Source organism: Seriola lalandi, unplaced genomic scaffold, assembly GCF_002814215.2.
Source record: "Seriola lalandi dorsalis isolate HSWRI2012SDOR001 ecotype SW California unplaced genomic scaffold, Sedor1 jcf7180002053950, whole genome shotgun sequence".
In the NCBI taxonomy this organism is placed as follows: Eukaryota; Metazoa; Chordata; class Actinopteri; order Carangiformes; family Carangidae; genus Seriola; species Seriola lalandi.
In genome coordinates, this window is record NW_019524503.1 from 682 (window position 1) to 19,839 (window position 19,158).

General features: G+C 41.8%; 1 protein-coding gene across 1 annotated transcript in view; it reads left to right on the plus strand.

Moving 5' to 3' along the window:
* The window catches only part of LOC111652356 (uncharacterized), a 17,929-nt gene extending 244 nt beyond the window's left edge, over positions 1–17,685 (plus strand). The window contains exons 2-14 of the mRNA XM_023402601.2: positions 28–126; positions 695–2,120; positions 2,284–2,467; positions 2,549–2,758; positions 3,759–3,863; positions 4,178–4,257; positions 4,366–4,414; positions 5,159–5,265; positions 6,438–6,502; positions 8,516–8,690; positions 8,805–9,034; positions 10,537–10,734; positions 11,954–17,685. Coding sequence (XP_023258369.2) covers positions 28–126; positions 695–2,120; positions 2,284–2,467; positions 2,549–2,758; positions 3,759–3,863; positions 4,178–4,257; positions 4,366–4,414; positions 5,159–5,265; positions 6,438–6,502; positions 8,516–8,690; positions 8,805–9,034; positions 10,537–10,734; positions 11,954–12,777 — 3,752 coding nt within the window. The 3' untranslated portion in view covers positions 12,778–17,685. The remainder of the gene's footprint in view (positions 1–27; positions 127–694; positions 2,121–2,283; positions 2,468–2,548; positions 2,759–3,758; positions 3,864–4,177; positions 4,258–4,365; positions 4,415–5,158; positions 5,266–6,437; positions 6,503–8,515; positions 8,691–8,804; positions 9,035–10,536; positions 10,735–11,953) is intronic.
* Positions 17,686–19,158: the final 1,473 nt, after the last annotated feature.

Sequence of the window (19,158 nt, forward strand, 5' to 3'; positions counted from 1 at the left end):
TCTGTGTGTGTTTTTATGATGATTTAGGGGACGAGGCCATAGGAAGCACCAGCTCCAAACCCAAGACCACAGACGAACATGCTATGAAGGTTGACCCTGTACAGGAAGACAAACCCCTAAGACAAGGTACCTAGATTAAAGAAACTGCTAGTAATCACTTGAGCTGGGACTAACAATACCTTTTTAAAGAAGTAAGTAAAATGTCTGACAGACAGGTAAAATCTGAAAGATAGTTTTGGTTGTCCTTGATTCATGTTGAGCTAAATAACAATTTCTGAGAGCTGACAGGAACTGATGGAAGAGGGAGAGTGGGGATGACTGACATGCAAAAAATACGACAGGTGTTTCATCTGCCTGGTCAGCATCCTAAACCCCCGAAGGGGAACCAGGACACCCTACAATTTTGTGTCTATCACTGAAAATGAGGGATGGGCAAATTGTATGTCAAAGTATCCACTACTACCAGTTACTTCTGCTGTTTTACCTGCCAGATAGAGGAAAAATAGAAAATGAAATATAATGATAGTCATTTAGCATCTCAGTGACTGGTAGACACCCTGAGCAGCAAAACGTCTTTTATTTGATACGGATCTGTTTTACACGACCTGTTCTGCTCCTGGCGCTCTGTCCCTTGTCTTGTTTGCTGGATCTGGGAGTATAAAAGTGTAATTGTGTTGTGGTTTCTGTGTTGTAGTGTTAAAGCAGGAGCAGACATCGACCATCAAGCTGGAAAACACTGAGGCTGAGGTAAAGGAAGACAAGGCTGACCACAAACCACCTGTGTTCGATAACCGCGTGAGCACCATCACCACCATCGTCAAATCAGAATCCAGGGACGCCGATGCCCCCAAAAATGCTGTGTCAGTCGTCATGGCACCAGGTGCGACTGTGACAAAACAGGAAATGAACAAGGAGGAGGAAGCAGGGCGGGCAGTCGTCAGGAGCAACCAGCAGGCCAAGATACCACTGAAGAAGAGGGAGCTTAAGCTTGCTGAGAGTTACCACAGCAACCACCTTAACAACAACAACAACAACAGCAGCAGTAGTATTATTGTCTGTAACCCTTCAGTGATCCAAAGCAAGGACAGCCATGGAAGAGAAGGGAAGTTACCTAACTCATTACCGCCCCCTGGCAGTCCAGCCGTCTCACAGCAGCAGCAGCTAGTGGTCACTGCATCAAGACAAGAACTGACCAATGGGAGGGCATCTCTCCTCCTGCCTCACAAAGAGGGACAAAATGGAGTTATAGGGGTCATTGGTCAAGTCGGTGTTATAGGTCATGTAGGGGTCATCCGCAGCCCATCTGAGCGTCACAGAGCCCCATGTGCTGAGCAGCAGGAACAAAACGGACCAAATATTGACCACTGGGGCTCCAGAGCTGTGGAGGAAGAGAGGGAGGTGAGCCGGCAGTCAGTGCTGGTGAGGAAGGGACCTTCCGAAGGGGAGATGGCAGCAGCAGCCACTGCTCTTCCTCCTCATGCAGCGAAGCTACCATTGTCATCATCAAAACCTGATCAACCCCCTGAAGCTGCAGAGAGAAAAGTGGACTCTGTTAGCATTTCTTCCCTGTCTCAGTCCACAGAGGAACCCAAGAGACTGCCGGCGGAAGACCAGGGTAAAAGAACAACGGAAGAGCGGTTAGACAAGGAGACAAAAACCGGACACAGCAGTCGTCAACAGAAGGATGACGACGTGGACGGGAGGGAGGACAGGAGAAGAGAAGTGTCTGAGCGCCCTGTGGTAGATGAAGGAAGTAAAGATGACCATGAAAAGAACACTCTAGGGAAAGTGGGGGCAGAATCAGGGGGCTCTGTTCCACCTCTAAAAGTAGAACAGAAAGATGAAAAGGACCACCAGGACCACCTGGGAGATGGGGTCAATGGTGGCCTGACAGCCCAGGTTAGGGTGAAGGACAATGGGCATGGATCAGAGGAGAGGCAGGGTCCCCTGGAGGAAGCCTCCTCTGAGCTCCAGAAAGAAGGAATCAGGCTGAAGATAAAGATTCCTCCCCACAGGAGAAACAAGTTGAGGGGGAAAGGGGGAAAAGAGGAGGGGAAAGAGAGGGAGCAGGAGGTACAAGAGGAGGGGAGGCCGTTGAGGAGATCTGCAAGGATTTGCAGGTATGTGTATAATAAAATAAAATGAAAATGGGGGCTTAGAGAATAAACTTTGTGTTAGTTTTTGTCCATTGTGATCTCAGGTACAGCTGGTTTGACTCTGACAATAAATTCAGTCCCATTTATACCTTTTTTCTTGAAGATCATCTGCTTTGCCAACCTGCAGGCCGAGCTCGAAGGCAGCTGAGAGCCAGAGGAAGAAACCACAGAGAAAACAAGTGCTGCCTACCAGAACGAGGGAAGAAGAGGAAGAGGAGGACGAAGAAGAGGAAGAAGATGAAGAGGAACAAAGTTCACCAACAAAGAAAGACAGAAAAGCAGAACCTGTCGGGCAAATTAGGAAACGAAGGGTAATTACTTTCTAAACGTGTGTCCTGTGAGTGTGAACACATAAACCTGGGTTGTTGACAGTTTCTCTGTTGCATGTTCAGGGTAAACGGAGGCATCGACGCCCCCGATGGTCCAACATTCGTTCGAAGAGACGTAAACTGGGTGAAGGAGGGGAGGTGGAGGACAGAGGGAGGAAACAAGGAGAGGAGGACAGCGAAGGAGGGAGCGACTCAGAAGAATCATGTAAATCAGAGGAGATTCCCAGTGAAGATGCCTGCACTCACTGCGGCCTGCCCAACCACCCTGAACTGGTAGGAGAGGAGTGCTTCACTGTTTTCTTCTACACACTCAAAGTCTGCTATCTTTTTCTTGATAAGTGGCTGAAACAATAAATCGGTTATCTCTTCATCTACTGTTGGATGACTGATCACTCAAGTGATGTTTCCAGCACTGATTTGAAATTTATACTGAAGATGCAAGTAAATCCAAAATACTGAGGCCATTTAAAGGCTTGGTTATTTCTGTGAACCCAAAGAGTTGTCACTATCAGTTAGAAATCAGCTACAGCTGATTCAGAATCTGCTGCCTGAGTCCTGACCAGGTCCAGAAGGAAGGATCACGTCAAACCTGTTTTAAAGTCCCTACATTGGTTGCGTGTCAGCTTCTGTATTGATTTTAAAAATTATTTTATTTGTTTTTAAAGCTGTTCATGGTTTTGCACTGGCAGACATGTCCCACATGCTTCCACTGTATGAACCAGTACGGCTCCTCAGGTCTGGCACAAGTCTGTTAATTGTTCTGAAGTGCAGGACTGAAAGCTTTTATGCTCTGAGCCGTTGGAGCAGTCTGACCCGAGGACCTGAGAGCAGCCGGAAGTGTTGAAATGTTTAAACGTAAACTCAAAACATTCCTCTTCAGCCTGGCTCTTCATTAAACATAGTTTTCAGTCTTTAGTCACTTTATTTGATTCCCTTATTTTATTGTAATTATGTCGTAAATTGTAATTTATTCTATGTCATCTGTTCTTTTATTATTCATTTTCTTGTTTGTCTTTGTTTGCTATTGTTATTATAGCTTTTAAAATCTATTTTATTGTATCTCATTGTCAGCTTTCTTATTTGATTTGTCCTTTTGTCTTCTGTGAAGCTCTTTGAACTGCACTAACCTGTATGAAAAGGGCTGTACAAAAAAGTTTGATTGATTAATTAGTTATTTCACTTTTCCTGTGTGTGTGTGTGTGTGTGTGTGTGTGTGTGTGTGTGTGTGTGTGTGTGTGTGTGTGTGTGTGTGTGTGTGTGTGTGTGTTCTCAGATTCTGCTGTGCGACTCCTGTGACAGTGGATACCACACTGCCTGTCTGCGGCCGCCGCTCATGTTGATTCCAGATGGAGAGTGGTTCTGTCCACCCTGCCAACATGTAAGCTGTGTGTGTGTCTCACACCTATTTATTCAGCTGGTAAAACTTCATCTGATGTCAAACAGTCTTGGACCTTAATGTGTTGGATTGATGGTTTAAAGAAAAGTTCATTGTGAGTTTTGTTTTCATATTGACAGTAAGCCTGTGGAAAAAAAGCAAAAACTAACACAGACATTTTCATTTAACAAAAGTTACCACAAGTTTCATGTTCAAAATGGGATGTAGACCAGGATACCCGGCCCTCATAATTAAGACATTTTCAGAGAGAAATTTTCAAACATTGACATTGTGATGTTTGGTTTTCCTCCTTTCAGAAGCTGTTGTGTGAGAAACTGGAGGAGCAGCTGCAGAATCTGGACAGTGCTCTGAAGAAAAGAGAGAGAGCAGAGAGGAGGTAAAAACACACACACACACACACACACACACACACACACACACACACACACACACACTCTCTCTACATGATGTGGATTTTGACCCTCCTCTCTCCCCGTCTATCCAGGAGGGAGCGGCTGGTGTATGTGGGAATCAGTGTGGAGAACATCATACCTGTGAGTAAATCACAAAAAGCCTACGAGTGTAACATCTTCAAGTTTGTATATTTTTGATGATATAATATTTTTTATCAGTGTAAAAATGCGGCTTCATGTTAATTTCTGTCTCCTAAACATTAAAATTCAAGGACTTTTCAGGGATTTTAAAGGCCCAGTTCCCTGAAATTCAAGGACCCAAGATGTCATAGTTTGAGACACAGAACAACCTGTGTTAAAGTAATGGCAGACTCTGGTCTCTTGCCCTCTCTAACACAGCGAAACAATACACTGTGTAAGCTGAATGATAGACACAGAGACTCATTTACCAGTTGAAGAGAAAGTATATAAATTCAAGCACTTTCAATGACCTGGGACTATTTATGTCTCCTTTTTCTTGATTTTTTTTTTCTCAAATTCACAAACTGTCAAAGATATCACAGCCCCTTGGGAACCGTGTTGAGGGACGAACAGAAATGTGAAGTTTCATTCATTCACTACAAAGAAGCTTGCTCGCATTTATAGTTATCACACTGCAACGGGCGTCACAAGGGAAGCAGCAGTCTCGTGTTTCTTACCTGGTGTTTCTCAGTTGGACCAGTGAGACACAGATGTTGCTTTTACAACATACATTTTACAACATAAAACCGCCCGTTGAAACTAATACATTAGACTCATCTTGTGAAATAGACAAACAAACCAAATTAAAGTACTAGTTTATATTTTACTGTGTGACATTAAAAATAATTATTTTGACTGTTTCAGGAGGGAGATGAGGAGGAAGAGGAGAAGTCCCCAAAGAAGAAAGATTCCAAAAAGAGTAAAAATCTGGGAAGGAGATCAACCAGAACCAGGAAACACATCAGCTACAGGTGGGTGTGGCCTGACAGGGGTTAAAGGTGTGCTGGGAGTATTCCAGATAGTGGGTTTAGTGATGTTTGGTGAGTTTGTTAACCCTGAAATAAGGGGAACTAGGTTTTCTGACCCAGAAACTAGGATCACTTCAACTCTGAGTAAGTTATCACAGTAATTTGCTCTGTGAATCCAACCTGAGTTTCTCTGTCTCCTCCTGCCCTCCTTGAGCCTGAAGGAGGTGATCTCTGTCCTTACATTCATATATTACACGTCATGGGCTCATCCTCAGCTCAGCAAAAAATCACAATTTACACTGTCCGTCGGACATTGAAGTAGTATGTAGTTGAAAAAGATTTTGAATAAAGGCTGCATATAGTCTGAACTTGTTTTAATAGCATATCACTTACTGTATTTAAATGTGCCGCATGTTAAAATATACCTGAGCTTTAGCCTGATTTTTAAATCTAAAATCAACATCTGAAAATTTATCAAATCACTGGGTCAGACAGGAAGAGGCCACAATCACAGGCTTATAAATAAACCTATGTCTTATCTGTTTGATCTGCAATGGGGTCCAAAAGTCTAAGACCATTTTTCCTTTCACTTGAATGGGAAAGCTCAAACTTACTTACTGTATATTTTCATCTTCTGCTGCCAGCAGCACTTTGTTCCATTCAGATTACAGCTGAATAAATATATTTAAAAAATAATGTAACTAACAGAAGGATTTCAGCATTTGAGCATCCATTAAAGAAATTCAAGTCTGCTAAATAATATGGTCTATTGGACTACAGTGAATAAAATGTGATGGTGTGAACCTACTGACTCTTTTCTGGCGACTCAGGCTCTTTTACTGCTGCTGCCACACATGAAACTTTGTAGCTCTGCAGAGACTCTGCTCTTTATTTACTGTTTCTATGGTGAATCCCAGTATTGGAAATCCATGGATGACGGGTTTTTTTCATTCACCACGTACACACCTGTCTCAGAGTGAACAGACTCAGATCAGCTGTTCTGGAACCAACAGAGTTTCTGGGCTCAGGATTAATCCACTTGGAGTTCAAAGTTTGTCAAACCCACTTGCTGGAAAACCACATGGGCGTATCTTATCAAATGTGTGATGATCGATCATAAGTGTGAAATCTCAGACTGAGGCAGTCAACATTTGTTTTGCATGTGTGTGTTGCAGATTTGATGACTTTGACGATGCCATTGATGAAGCCATAGAGGAGGACATCCGAGACCTCTGTGGTGGTGAGTCCTGGTTTATAGTCATTTTTACATGAGCGAGAGCATAAATAAACCTCCCTTTCTTGGAACCTGGACAACAGTTTATAACAGGAAGGGACTTGAACAGCTGTTTTATTCAGTTATTCCAGTAAATCAGCCGTAACTGCAAAATAACAACATTATTATAATGAATTAAAAGATCCGCACACTGTGCTATTAGCTCAGTGTAAGTGCCATTGACAGTGCCTGACGAAGATCCTTCCAGATCGAAATGTTGCTGTTTTATTCAAATTTCTGGGGGCTATCGGCAAAGTCTGTGGATCTTTTTTCTTACTGTGGCCCTCACTTCACCCAGCTCTGGTGGAGAACTATCAACCGGTCTCACTTCTTCCATTCTTATCTTATTAGTGTATTGAAAGTATGGTTTTCAAGCAGGGCTCATAATTCCTCTCATAGAATGACCTCCTGATCCAGATCAGTGGCGTTTTAGAGCGGCCACTCCACTGAAACAGCTCTGTTGTCTGTGACAGAAGCCCTGAGGGCAGCTAGGGCTGTGATACAGTGAACCTCTGCATCCTGCTGTCTGTTCTCTCCAACATGGGCATCACAGGCAAAGTGCTTTCTTGGTTTGAATCCTGTCTCACTGGGCACTCCTTCAATCTGTCATCGCAAGGACAAACATCCTTATTCCATTCCCTCCCAACAGGCGTGGCCCAAGGATCGGTTCTGGGACCCCTTCTCTTTAATATACACCACCTTCTTGGGTCCAATTATCCACTTGCATGGCTTCTAATATCACTGCTATGCAGACGAGACCCAACTACACCTGTCTTACCAGACGACCCCACGGTCTCTGCCTGGATCTCAGCCTGTCTCTCTGATATATCCACATGGATGAAGGAACACCACCTTCAACTAAACCTTTCCAAGACTGAACCCTTAGTTGTCCCGATAGCACCTCCTCTCCTAACACCTCTAACACCCTGACATGACAAACTAGCTCTGACTTCTCTGCACTTTTTACCTGATATCCTTCACTTATTAAATAGATGTAGCACTTAGCGCTTACACCAAGGTCTCCTATTGCAATGAAGCTTTAGTGATATCACTCACTCGTAAGTCGCTTCGGATAAAACCATCTGCCAAATGAGTAAATGTAAATGGTTGGTTGATAAATTTGGAAGAAAAGACTGGTGTGTGTATGTGTGTGTGTGTGTGTGTGTGTGTGTGTGTGTGTGTGTGTGTGTGTGTTTTATAGGCTGTAACCGGCACAGATGGCCACAGTGAGATTGAGCCCATAGGGAAAATGGGGGGCTGTGGGGCAGCTGAAAGAGGCTGACGCTGGTGTAATCAAAACCTGTGGTGCGTTTGTCATGGTCTTGACAAGAGGTTCTGTAGAGCTGTTTGCCTCTGAGTTGAGGTGACATTTAATAGAAGAGTGAACACTCAGACCACAAAGAAAACTTTTTTGTCTTTAAAAAAATTATGCGTTCTATGTATTCTATTTTAAATTTTATCTTTAATTATTTATTTATATTTTTTACTCTGTTATTATTATCAAGTGGGTTTTTATTATTTATCTCACTTACATTGATGTTTTTAACATGTTTTTATATCATTTTATGTCATTTTTCATGTGAATCACATGGAACATGTAATTTCAATTGAATTTTAATTGCATTTAATTGCCAAATCATGATAAACATCATCTCACAGCACTTTACAGGGTAATTTCATTGTTGCGAAGCACTTTGAGCTGCAAATGAATTATATTATTAATGTGATTATTAATGTAGTAAATATAAGAAATCTAATGAATTTAGTCCTTTTACAAGGTCTTCACATCATTCATGCCAGGTGGGGAGGTAGGTTGGTCAGCTGGACAGTTTGGAGGAAATGTGTCAGTTGACAGGATAGCCTCTGTGAAGAGTGTAGCAGACTGGTAGCTGCACTCAGAGTCATGTGATCATGCTCAAATGTAACATTTAATTCAACCCGAGGTGACGACTTTTTGACTGTTTTGACTTTCTGATGTAGGAACAGCGCGAGGCAAAGACATCACTGCCATCCTGTCAGAGGACGGCAAGGAGAGCCAGCGGCCAATCAGAAGCCAAGCTCATGCTGCCAGAAACAGGAAGAAGCGGAGACTGAATGACCTGGAGAGTGACAGCACAGCAGCAGAGAGTGAAGACGAGTTCATGCTCAGCAACAGGTGAGACACACACACACACACACACACACACACACACACACACACAGTCTTTCAGTTCTCTTTCCTCCGCTCCCTCTGCCACCTGGCTTATTTCTTCTCTTCTTCCTCTAATAGCTCAGAGGATGAAGATTTTGGTGCGTCAGGGGCAGATGATGATGAAGAGGAAGATGAAGATGCTGGCAGCGAGGTGGGCAGCTGGGACAGCGGGACCCGCCCCAGACGGGCAATGAAAGGGGTGCCTAAACACAGACCTAGCAAGACCCAACGCAGGGGCAGGAAACGGCTGAGACGGCGGCGGAGACGCTCCTCGGAGGAAGAGGAGGAGGAAAGCGATGAAGAAATAGGTGAGTGCACGATGAGGGGAAACTCAGCATTTTTTTTTACACTACAATAGCAGAGTTCATTAAGAGTAGAGGAGTCATCGAATATGACAATGTTAATTGAAGTAAAAACTACGACGTCATTGAAACTTTTAAATCCTCTTCTGCTGTTATTATAGCTGATGTGATATATAATAAATATTTAGAAGGAAATCTCTTCATCAGGATGGAAAGCATTTAGACAAAAAAGTAGTATTTTGATAACTGAAAAACCATTTTAAGCTTTTTAAAGTAAGAATTATAAGCATCCTTCAAGTCTCTTTCGGTGTACAAAAATACAAATACAAACAGAGCATTGTATCCATCTGATAACAAGTGCCCAACCAGCGCACCAGACCTACACCACTGAGTGAAAGTTAGTCATTCCTGACAACTACAAGGGGAAATATTAGGGAATTACATTCTCTGCTTCCATTTTTTTCCACAAATGTCGAGAATGACTGCCAAGCTACCTGGAATTCCAGAGCAGATCCTTGAAGAGATATATTGTATAACCTCTTTGATCCAGTGAAAATACACAAGGGGGTAGAGGATCTTTCCATCTGAACAGTATGAGCCACCAGCATGTTGCACCTGTGATTGTTTAGAGGCAACACTGAATTAAGCAATAAGAGGGGACGGAGCCGATTGACTGCCACAACGGCTACAGCCTCGGACATGTCCACAACATGCGTAGTAGGCTTGCAAGGACCTGCCTGCATGTGGAATCTAGGTCCAGTCTGACCTTTGACCGATGAAGCCGGCGTACTATCTTGAATTGCAAAACACGCTGCTGTTGACAAATGGATGATGAGTAGTTAGAAACATTCTCTTGTTCCAGCTTCACACATGAAAGGAGCTGTTGTTTTTCTTTGTCATATATTGTTCTAAACTGAATTTCTTCGGATTTTTTGTGGTTGAACAAAGCAAGACATCTGATTCAAATCACAGGACTCTGGGATTTGTGATGGGAATTTTTTTTTACTATTTCCTGACATTTCAAATATGATTAACCAATTAATCAAAAACCAAAAAACTAACCCCAACCCTAATGATTGTAAAATGCCAAGAAACATTTAATTTTTGGGGGCTTTTTGCGCCTTTATTGATAGAGCAGTAGAGAGAGACAGGAAATGGGGAGGCAGAGAGAGGGGGAATGACATGCAGCTAAGGGCTTGTCCGATGCGGGACTCGAACCAGGGCCGACTGCACCCTCTGCACATGGGGCGGATGCTCAACCAACTGAGCTACTACACCCCAAATAAAGTTCCCAGAGTCCAAGGTGACATTTGTACGTCTTGTTTTTTCAGCACTGAACCCAGAGAGAATCAGTTTACAATGGTTTGATTAAAAAAAAAGAGCAAATCCTCACATTTGAAAACCTGGATCCAGAGAGTATTTTTGCAATGTTCTTCGATAAACGACAATCCATCATCAAAATTGTTGACTGACTGCATCTTTACCGTCTCTGTCTGTCTTCTCTCCAGATTCGGATCAGTTCAGTGACATGACCGACAGTGATGCTGACAAAAAGAGGCGGGGTCTGAGGCGGGGCCAGCACCAGCAGGTCAACTACCGTGAGACGTCCGAGTCGTCAGACAACTCCCGGACCTCCGCCGTCAAGACCAAGGTCAAACCCAGAGGCAGACCACGCAAGGAGCATCTGTCCAGCGACTACAGCGATGGTCAGTCATCGACGGCATCATCTGCAGCGATTATTTTTACTTGGAGGTCAAACTGTCCAACCACCAATCAATTTACCGTACATATTTATTTACATAGCCCAAAATCCAGAATCACAAATTTGCCTCAAAGGCAGCAAACAACACCCTCTATCTTTAGATAGTGAATAAGGGGAAAAATATATCAGACACCGAACGCTGTATAACAGGGCTATTCAGCTATGTTGTTCACGGGGCCACATCTCCTAAAAGCTGAGGGCCTTCAGCCCGGACATTTCCCTGAGCTATTCTCGTTATGTATGTACACTTGACACAACATGCCGCCACATCTTCAAAACTTTTATTTTGCCACATTGCAAAAGAAGCCTCATCATTAACTACTAAGAGAATTAATAGGCCATCTTTACGTAATCAGGCCAAGTAGTCAGTTAGATTTTCTGTGACGCAAATGTGTTTAGTTCAACAAAAGTAAACACATAGTTTTCTACAACGCATCGTGTCAGCTCTCTGGCATATCATATGGTTAATTCTTCGACTTTGTAACATCTTTAACAGAGCTACATCATGGCATTTTTAAGTGACAAAAAGAGGCAAACAACAGAAGAAAGCAAAGAGAATGAAAAAGTCTAAGATGAACTGAACTTGCCTGTGAATTTGACGACAACACGACACAAATTAATCTTGAAAGTGTGGAACATTTTGACAATAGATGCTGCTGTTACTTCCTGGGACAAGAAGGCTGCTGCTCTATTAGAGCCTCTCTTTGGTTTAGAGGATTTATTGTAGCAAAAATGTATTTGTAATTGAACAATAGACTTGATTGATGGGCCGGAGTTGGCACCGCGATGGCCAATTGAATAGGCCAGCTGTATAATATTACATGACCAAACCATGTGATTTATTTTGATAGGTACTTCCTGTACTGTTTATGTGCTGAATGTTCAGATTTTGAGGAGACATGCAACTGAAAACAGGTTTTTACTAAACTTTCTGAGCCTCTGTGCTTCACACTGCTTTACACACATTCAGTTAAAGATGGAGTCCATTCAAGTGTTTGTGTTGGTGTGACGGATGAATGGATAAAATGTAACCTACCGCTAGAAAAAAATCTTCCAGGTGATGTGTTCATAAGGTTCACCTCAGCTGTGTCACTGAAGGGAGGGAAGAGCACACATCATTCGTTTATTCCACCCATTTAATCATTCCTCTGTTTTTCTTCCAGTGTTGCCTTCTTCCAGAGACTCGGAGGAGGAGGATGATTATGAAGATGAAGAGGAGGACGACCAGCGAAGGAGAGTGAACAGGAGAAGAAGAGAGGAGGAAGACCTCCAAAGAAAGAGGATGAGAGAAAAGCGGAGGAGATACGAAGACGACGAGGACGAGGAGGACGACAGAGAGAGAGGGAGGCGGCTGAAAAGGAGACTGTTGGAGAGGGAGGACGACAGAGACAAGCAGAGGAGGTTAAAGAGGACAGACAGAGACGAGGAGGACCTGGAGAAGATGGGGAGAGGGAAGAGGAGAGAGATTCTGTCACAGCAGCGGCGCAAACGGCTCGCTCAGATGCTGAAGAAGCGGCGGCCTTCGACGGACGACGAGGATGAGTCAGATGAAACCGAGTCGTCATCGGAAGAGGATCGTCCAATCCGCAAAAGACTCAACCGCATCGACTCTGATGACGACGACGACGACGGCGACGACGATGATGATGAAGAGGAAGACGAGGAGGAAGAGGGGGGAAGACAGAGGGTGACGACCAAAAAGTCTTCAGTGGTAGAGAGGAGGGCCGACAGCGACGCTCAGGAAAAGGGAAGGGGCCGCAGCCTGTCTCCGTCAAACAGACATCGGACCTCCAGAGGCCCAGTGAAGTCTGGGGCTGGAAGTCCCACTGCGCCCAGGGACAGTGCAGGATCAGGCAGGCAAGGCAGGCACAATGGCCCCTTCCATCCAGAAGGGGGGGAAGATGAGGAGGAGGAGGAGGAGGAGGAGGAGGATGAGGAGGTCCAGACAGACTCAATAAACTCTGTCCAGAACAGTCCGCAGTCATGATGGCTGTGTTTGTGTGAATAACGCTTGATTCTTTCTTTTCGGTTTTTCTTTTAACTGTCGGCCTCTCACTCACAAACCACCTTTGAAACTGGATATCTCTCTTTCCCTCCACCGATTTCTCTTCTCCTTCGTACTCCCCCGTCTTGCTCTTCCTCCTCGCTGTTGTATTGTAGTAGGGTGCTATCCACCATCACATACTGTACAGAAACTCGTGAGTACCAGTACCCATTTCCACTCATCATCACGTCTGGCGGAACAGAGCAGCCAGCAGGCCGGACCAAAAGCATCCTCACAGCAGAACTGGCAGCACTTCATGCTTCAGCAGACGCACTCGCAGCTGGAGGTTATCGTGACCATTTCCCTGAACTCTTGAGTTATGGACGTCTGTCTGGTGGCTCCATGTGACAGTATGATAGTGGTTTCATCCCATTTGGGTCTGACTGTATTGGACACAGGAGTCTGTTTGTAGTGTACCTCATCCTAAAGCACTTCATCATTCTCATCGCACTTAATAACCTGCCACCAAGGAGAGGGCCAGTGTCGAACCGAACACGTGATGGATGAAGATCTGTCACAGAATGACATAGAAGTATAGTTTCTAACTTCCGTCTAGTGTTGTCTACCCACACAGATTTTTCCGGTTTTATTTGTGCAGGCTTTGAGAGTTCTTCCTCCAAAACAATGGAAGTGAACGGAATTGTGTTTGTTTCATTGTTGTGGCGCTGTCCTGAAAAATGACCCAGTAGCCTGAGGGTTAATGTGTATACCACAAATCTTCAGTTACCGAGGTTTGGCCACTTGGCAGGAGACATTTGCTGCATGTCATGCAAAATGTTGAGTTTTTAAAATACCATTTATTTTTCAGCGCAGTTAGCACCACCTACTAAATAAAGGTTCACTTCCATTGTGTTGGTGTCGTGGCTTTAATCTCAGGCAGATAGGTCAAAACTTGCACAAATCAAATCTAATCCATCACCATGGTGACATACTGTTAGAGGTAAGGAATCCACTTTTGGAGCAAGTTGCCTCTTCTAAGTTTTTTTTTCCTGGATAAGATCATGACCCAAACAACCAAAGATGTAAAGCGGTCAACAGCCTTATTTACATGCTGACTACAGTTATAATCAGACCCGAGTCCACTGAAACTGGTCAGGTCCCAACTCAGGAGCTGGATCCACTGAAGGACTGGTCAGACCAACCCTGCTCCTCTTCCTCTTCATCCTCCTCACACGAGACAGTTCAGAATCATGAGAGCGCAACAGTAATGGTGCATTCAGGTGCTCCTCGTCAACTTGTAAAGTAAAACATTTTGGATTTTTAACTTCCCAGCGGGCAAACAGCGTACGTCTATGGTAAATCTTAGTAGTATAGAGCTGAAAAGATTAGTCCATGAATTGATCAGTTGATCAACTATTTTCATAATCCATTAATTGTTAAGATCTTTTTTTTTTTTAAAAGCAAAAACACCAAACATTTATTTTCATGTACAGCTTCTCATTAGTGATGATTGGCTGCTTTTCTTTGTCTAATGTGATAGATAGAATATTTTTAGGCTTTAAGAACGTTGTCAGGCAAAAAAAAAAAAAGAAATTTGATGGAAACTTCAGGAAATTTTGACAATTTTTTCTGATATTTTATAGACTAAACAATTATTCAGTTATGTGAGAAAATAACAAAATGTAAAATAATCATTAGTTGCAACCCTGATAAATATATTTGTATAACTTGTATTGAAATCTTGTAATGAACAATATTTCGAGGACCACCTGAACGCAAATACGTGATGCAGATGAGGATCGCCTGAACACATATTAAAAAAACTGGCCATTCGATTTATGGTGGGATACAAGCATGCAGCACTTTGTCTTGTAATTGTCAATTTTAGAAAGTTGTGTTTTTTAGATACAGACTGTCAGTCATTTAAACTCATATAAATCATAAATAAAATACAAATGCATTAACAGCAGCATCTTCAGAACATTAAATCTAAGTGGCTGTACATGATATCTATCCATTTGACACATTGGACCGTTTGGGATTCGGGACGTTGCCTCTGACCGTCAGTGTTCGGTTTCGGACTGGTCGCTCATTTGTCCCGTGTGTTCACAGAGCCTTGGTGGGTGGGGACACGTTTGCTGTACATACTTTGCCTGTACGCTGTTCCTTGTAAGATAATAGATGTTTTGTTCTTAGTCCTCTTGTAAAATATAGTGTTATATTTTCTATATGAAGGAGAGGAGTTGAGATGCTGCTGTGGGTGATGTGTGGATCAATGGGGTTTCATTTCAATGGGGTTTCATCGACGGTTTGCTCATTTGAGATTCTGCAGCCGTTGTGTGAAATAAGACCAGCGTTGGACCCTGTTCTCCAGTAAACTGTGACAGAATACTGCTCACTTTCAGGCCTGTGTGGTACAAGCTCAAAGGTTTTTAACACTTCGTATCCCTGAAGGGAACCCCAGGAGTTTTTAAGAGGGAACAAAGCTTTATTTTTTTGATTGAGGCTCAGGGGAGGAAAATGAACGCTGGTCAAAAAAAAAAAAAAATCAAACAACTTTTAACTTTGTTTTCTCCACCAGCCATCTCAGCTTCTGAATAAGCATCACTGTAAAAAATTCACATGGTTTTATCTGGTCAAACGGCTGAAGTGACAGGTGAATTTATGGGCTCACTGCGAGGTCTCTTCTGTTGGGCAGAATGGAAGAATTCCTTCAACTTCATACTGTCAAATCACTGTTTAGGCTTTAAATGAGTTTGATCCTGCTGTTCACATAAACCGAGCTGTTAACGTGAAGCCTGGCCTTGTTGTACCCTGGATACCCCGGATGTTGAATCTCTAACGATCCCACTTTAAATGCAGATGGTTGGACTCAAATGTTACTACGACCTCGCAGATCTTTCTTTTACTTCTCTCTGTCCAAGCTCTGGGCCTGTCTTTATCAAACCTCCAAGGATTACACTTCAAAATGCTTTAAAGAGCGAAGTTAGGAATAAACAAGTTACTGAGGGTGAGCAATAAAGCACTTTTATTAAGCTAATTTACTCTACAGCACCTGCTTTTAACTCTCTCTCTCTCTCTCTCTATTCGATTCATTTTAATTACTAAGAAATGTTGTGAATAACTTTTATCTTCAGAGTAAAAGTGAGGGATTTTTACTTTTTCCTTTTCACTTAAGTCCAAAATATGACTTTTATCCGGTTGATAAATTCGGGCCCAGATCAGATTGATCCTCCAACTTGATTTTGGATTCACATGTGACGTGTAGAGACTCTGTGAAATGTCTCCTCACTTGATTTTCTTTGTAGCTCTGTTTTTACAACACCTGGCCTTTTTCTGATGAACCTCACATGACATAAGAGTACGTTTTAATGAGCCCTGGTTCCAAACAGAGCAAAAGCACTAACCTGAGGCCCCCTCAAAGACATTTCAAGTAAGATTATGTTTTAATAGACCTTCATCCAAGTAACTAACACAGTTGACTCTAGCTCTTATCACAAAGGGATTTCAGGGGCTTCCAGGAGCAAGAGATACAGTCACAGTTAAAGGATTGTTTTCTTTTTTCACCCGAAGATGTCACAAAGCAAATTGCAAAGTTTTCTACAGTAAAAAATTTGAAAGACAATTTATGTGTGACTCCCTTTTTAAGAAGTGTTTTGTGGTCACACTGTTTGTCAGAAACAGACCGATCGAGTAAACTCTGTGTCACGTGTCAGAGAACATAGAAAAGTAAACTGAAGATCCATATGAAGAGAGATAAGAGCTAGATGATTTCTCAAGTTCTTTCATTCCATTTTCAAACCGACGTGAATTATTGTTGCGTGTATGCTGGTGTGCGATCTGTAGAAGGTCAACAACTCAGTTTCTGTAGCTGTGAGTGTTTACCAGTGGCCTTATTTATTAGATCCTGGTCTGAAATTTGAATAAATGAAAAGTGTTCTTTGACAATATCCTCTATATCCTCTAACATTCTGTAATCATTTAAAAAAAACAGAAAATCAAGGCTATACAAGTCAAATGTCAGATTATTTTGGTGATTTACATTTAGCTTATGAAAAAAAAACTGCCAAAACTGGAGGATTTTGTATAAATATCAGCTTTAGAAAACTCACTGCTTTTGTTTGCTGTTGGGTTGCAAACACAAGATTTGTGCTGAAGAATCTCAGTGTGTCAAAATCACCCAACTATGATGGAAAAGTTGATAATTGGGATTTCTGGGTTTGGTACAAGCTTCCTGGCGCTGCTCTCTCACAGTCAGCTACAGTGACTAAACAGATCCCAGATGGCTGGAGTTCAACCAGCCGGTCAATTACTAAATGTTCTTTCCGGTACTTTCCTGTGACTGTTCAGGTGTTGTGGGACTTTGTTGTGAAAAAGTACCAATTAGAAGAGATAAGATGCTCTTTGGACTGGGTCTCATTAGCTGTTCTCACTTGTACTCATGTTATCCATTGCAGATGTGATATGTGTCTAGATGTTAAAAACAGAGTGTTTTAGAAAATCCCCTTCATGCAGAACTGCAGGGTCAGCATCTCCATCATCAGCAATGAGCTCAGCTGGACTCTCAGTGCTTAAGATTTCACTTACATTAGGCCGAGGTAGAACCAAAAGTTTTATGATTTTTTAAATTTTTTTTATCCACAGTTTGACCCCCGACCTCCCCCCCAACCCCACCTTTAGCAGAAAGGGGAGATTAATGTGTGCTTATGCCACCAGCCCAAAATCTATCCAGTGAACCTGATTTGCATCTGCATTTGCCACCGTGGCAGATTGTGTTGGTTTTAAAATGGCACCACTGGATGTGACTGCAGCTCCTTCCATTTCTCTGTTGTACTGTTACTGTAGTATCGCTGTAACATAAATGTTTTCTAAGTTATTAAAACCAACATCCCAGGCATCTCCTCAAACACACACTGTGTCTGTGCCTTGTTTTTATCCCTCATTGAGAGAAATTTGATTCCAGTCCTAAAAATGAGGGAGAGCAGAGAAGTGGATTATCATCCTGCAGGAGGAGTTTCTGTTTTTTTTCTTCTTTTTTTGCTGTGAAAAAAATCACAAGTGAAATACTGACATAGGTTTTAAGGTTTTGATACTCAATACAAAAGATATTTTTTTTTGTACGGTATGACTTTAATGGATGATTTCACAATTGACAATCAGAGGAGCATGAAAATAGCCAAAATTAGGGAATAATTTCATGTTATTTCTTCAATATAATACGTCTCTAAATGGTGAATTTGAGCCATGGTGATGTTGCCATGGAGACATTCATTTATTCATGTCTTTATAAATAAGTAACATTACAACAAATCCCCCAAAATTTTGAGAATTGCCCTTCAGTTACCCAGAGCAAAGTGGAACCTTCACAATGCTTTTTTGTCAGACCAATAGTCCAAATTGAAATCTGTTACACATTAATTTATTAATCAATTATCAAAATAGTTGCCAAGTAACTTTCTGCTGTATTGTTTTGTTTTTGTTATAACAAAGCATCACATTTTGTAATCTCTTCATATGTTCTTTTTGCAAACATCTTAATTAAAGTAGAAAGTAGAATGTAAGACAAGACTCCAGTAAAGCACAAGAACAAGAGTTAACTAACAGCAGAAGCTTCCTGCCCTCTAGTGGCCACAGTGAGTAGTTACAATTGCACTCTACTGACATCAAGTTAGACACAACTACATATAACTAGTATTTCCACTTACCACATTGAAATATAATACAAATATTTATAAATTGTGAGTGTCGCTAAAGCCAAAATTACATAGAATAAAGCCAAATTAAATTGCTTATTTTAAATGTATTCTTAATTGTAACTATGTAGTCTTTTTTGTCATTATAGATGATTTATCAAATATATAGAATCTTAAAGGAAAAAAGATGGATATTGTTTCAGAAAAAAACCCTCCATTTAATTAACAAATAAATAACATTCCCATTAAAATCATAAAAATTAATTTTGGATTCTTTATATTCTGAATATAATATGACGTCCTTATCAGAAAGGTTAAAATTGTGGTTAAAAAAAACTTTAGTGGCGTATTTAAGTAGGATTTTTGAACGTATTTCTGGAGCCATGTTGGGTATTTAGTAGGCATTCCAAGTGTAATTCCAATTTTCCATTTTCTCGCAATGTATTATATTCCAAATATTTATTTATTTATTTACTTACCTGCTCTTGTCTTATCTATTTTGCTTTTCATTTTACATTGGATTTACAACATTGAAAACGTATATTATAATGACATGGAAAATGAAAACTAATTTTGAATAATAATTTAAAAAAAAATCTCTCTTTTGGTAAATACTTTCACAATAAAACGTTGAACTAGACGAGGATGTAGTTACGCAATGTGACCACTGGGGGCACTAAACACTCATGGT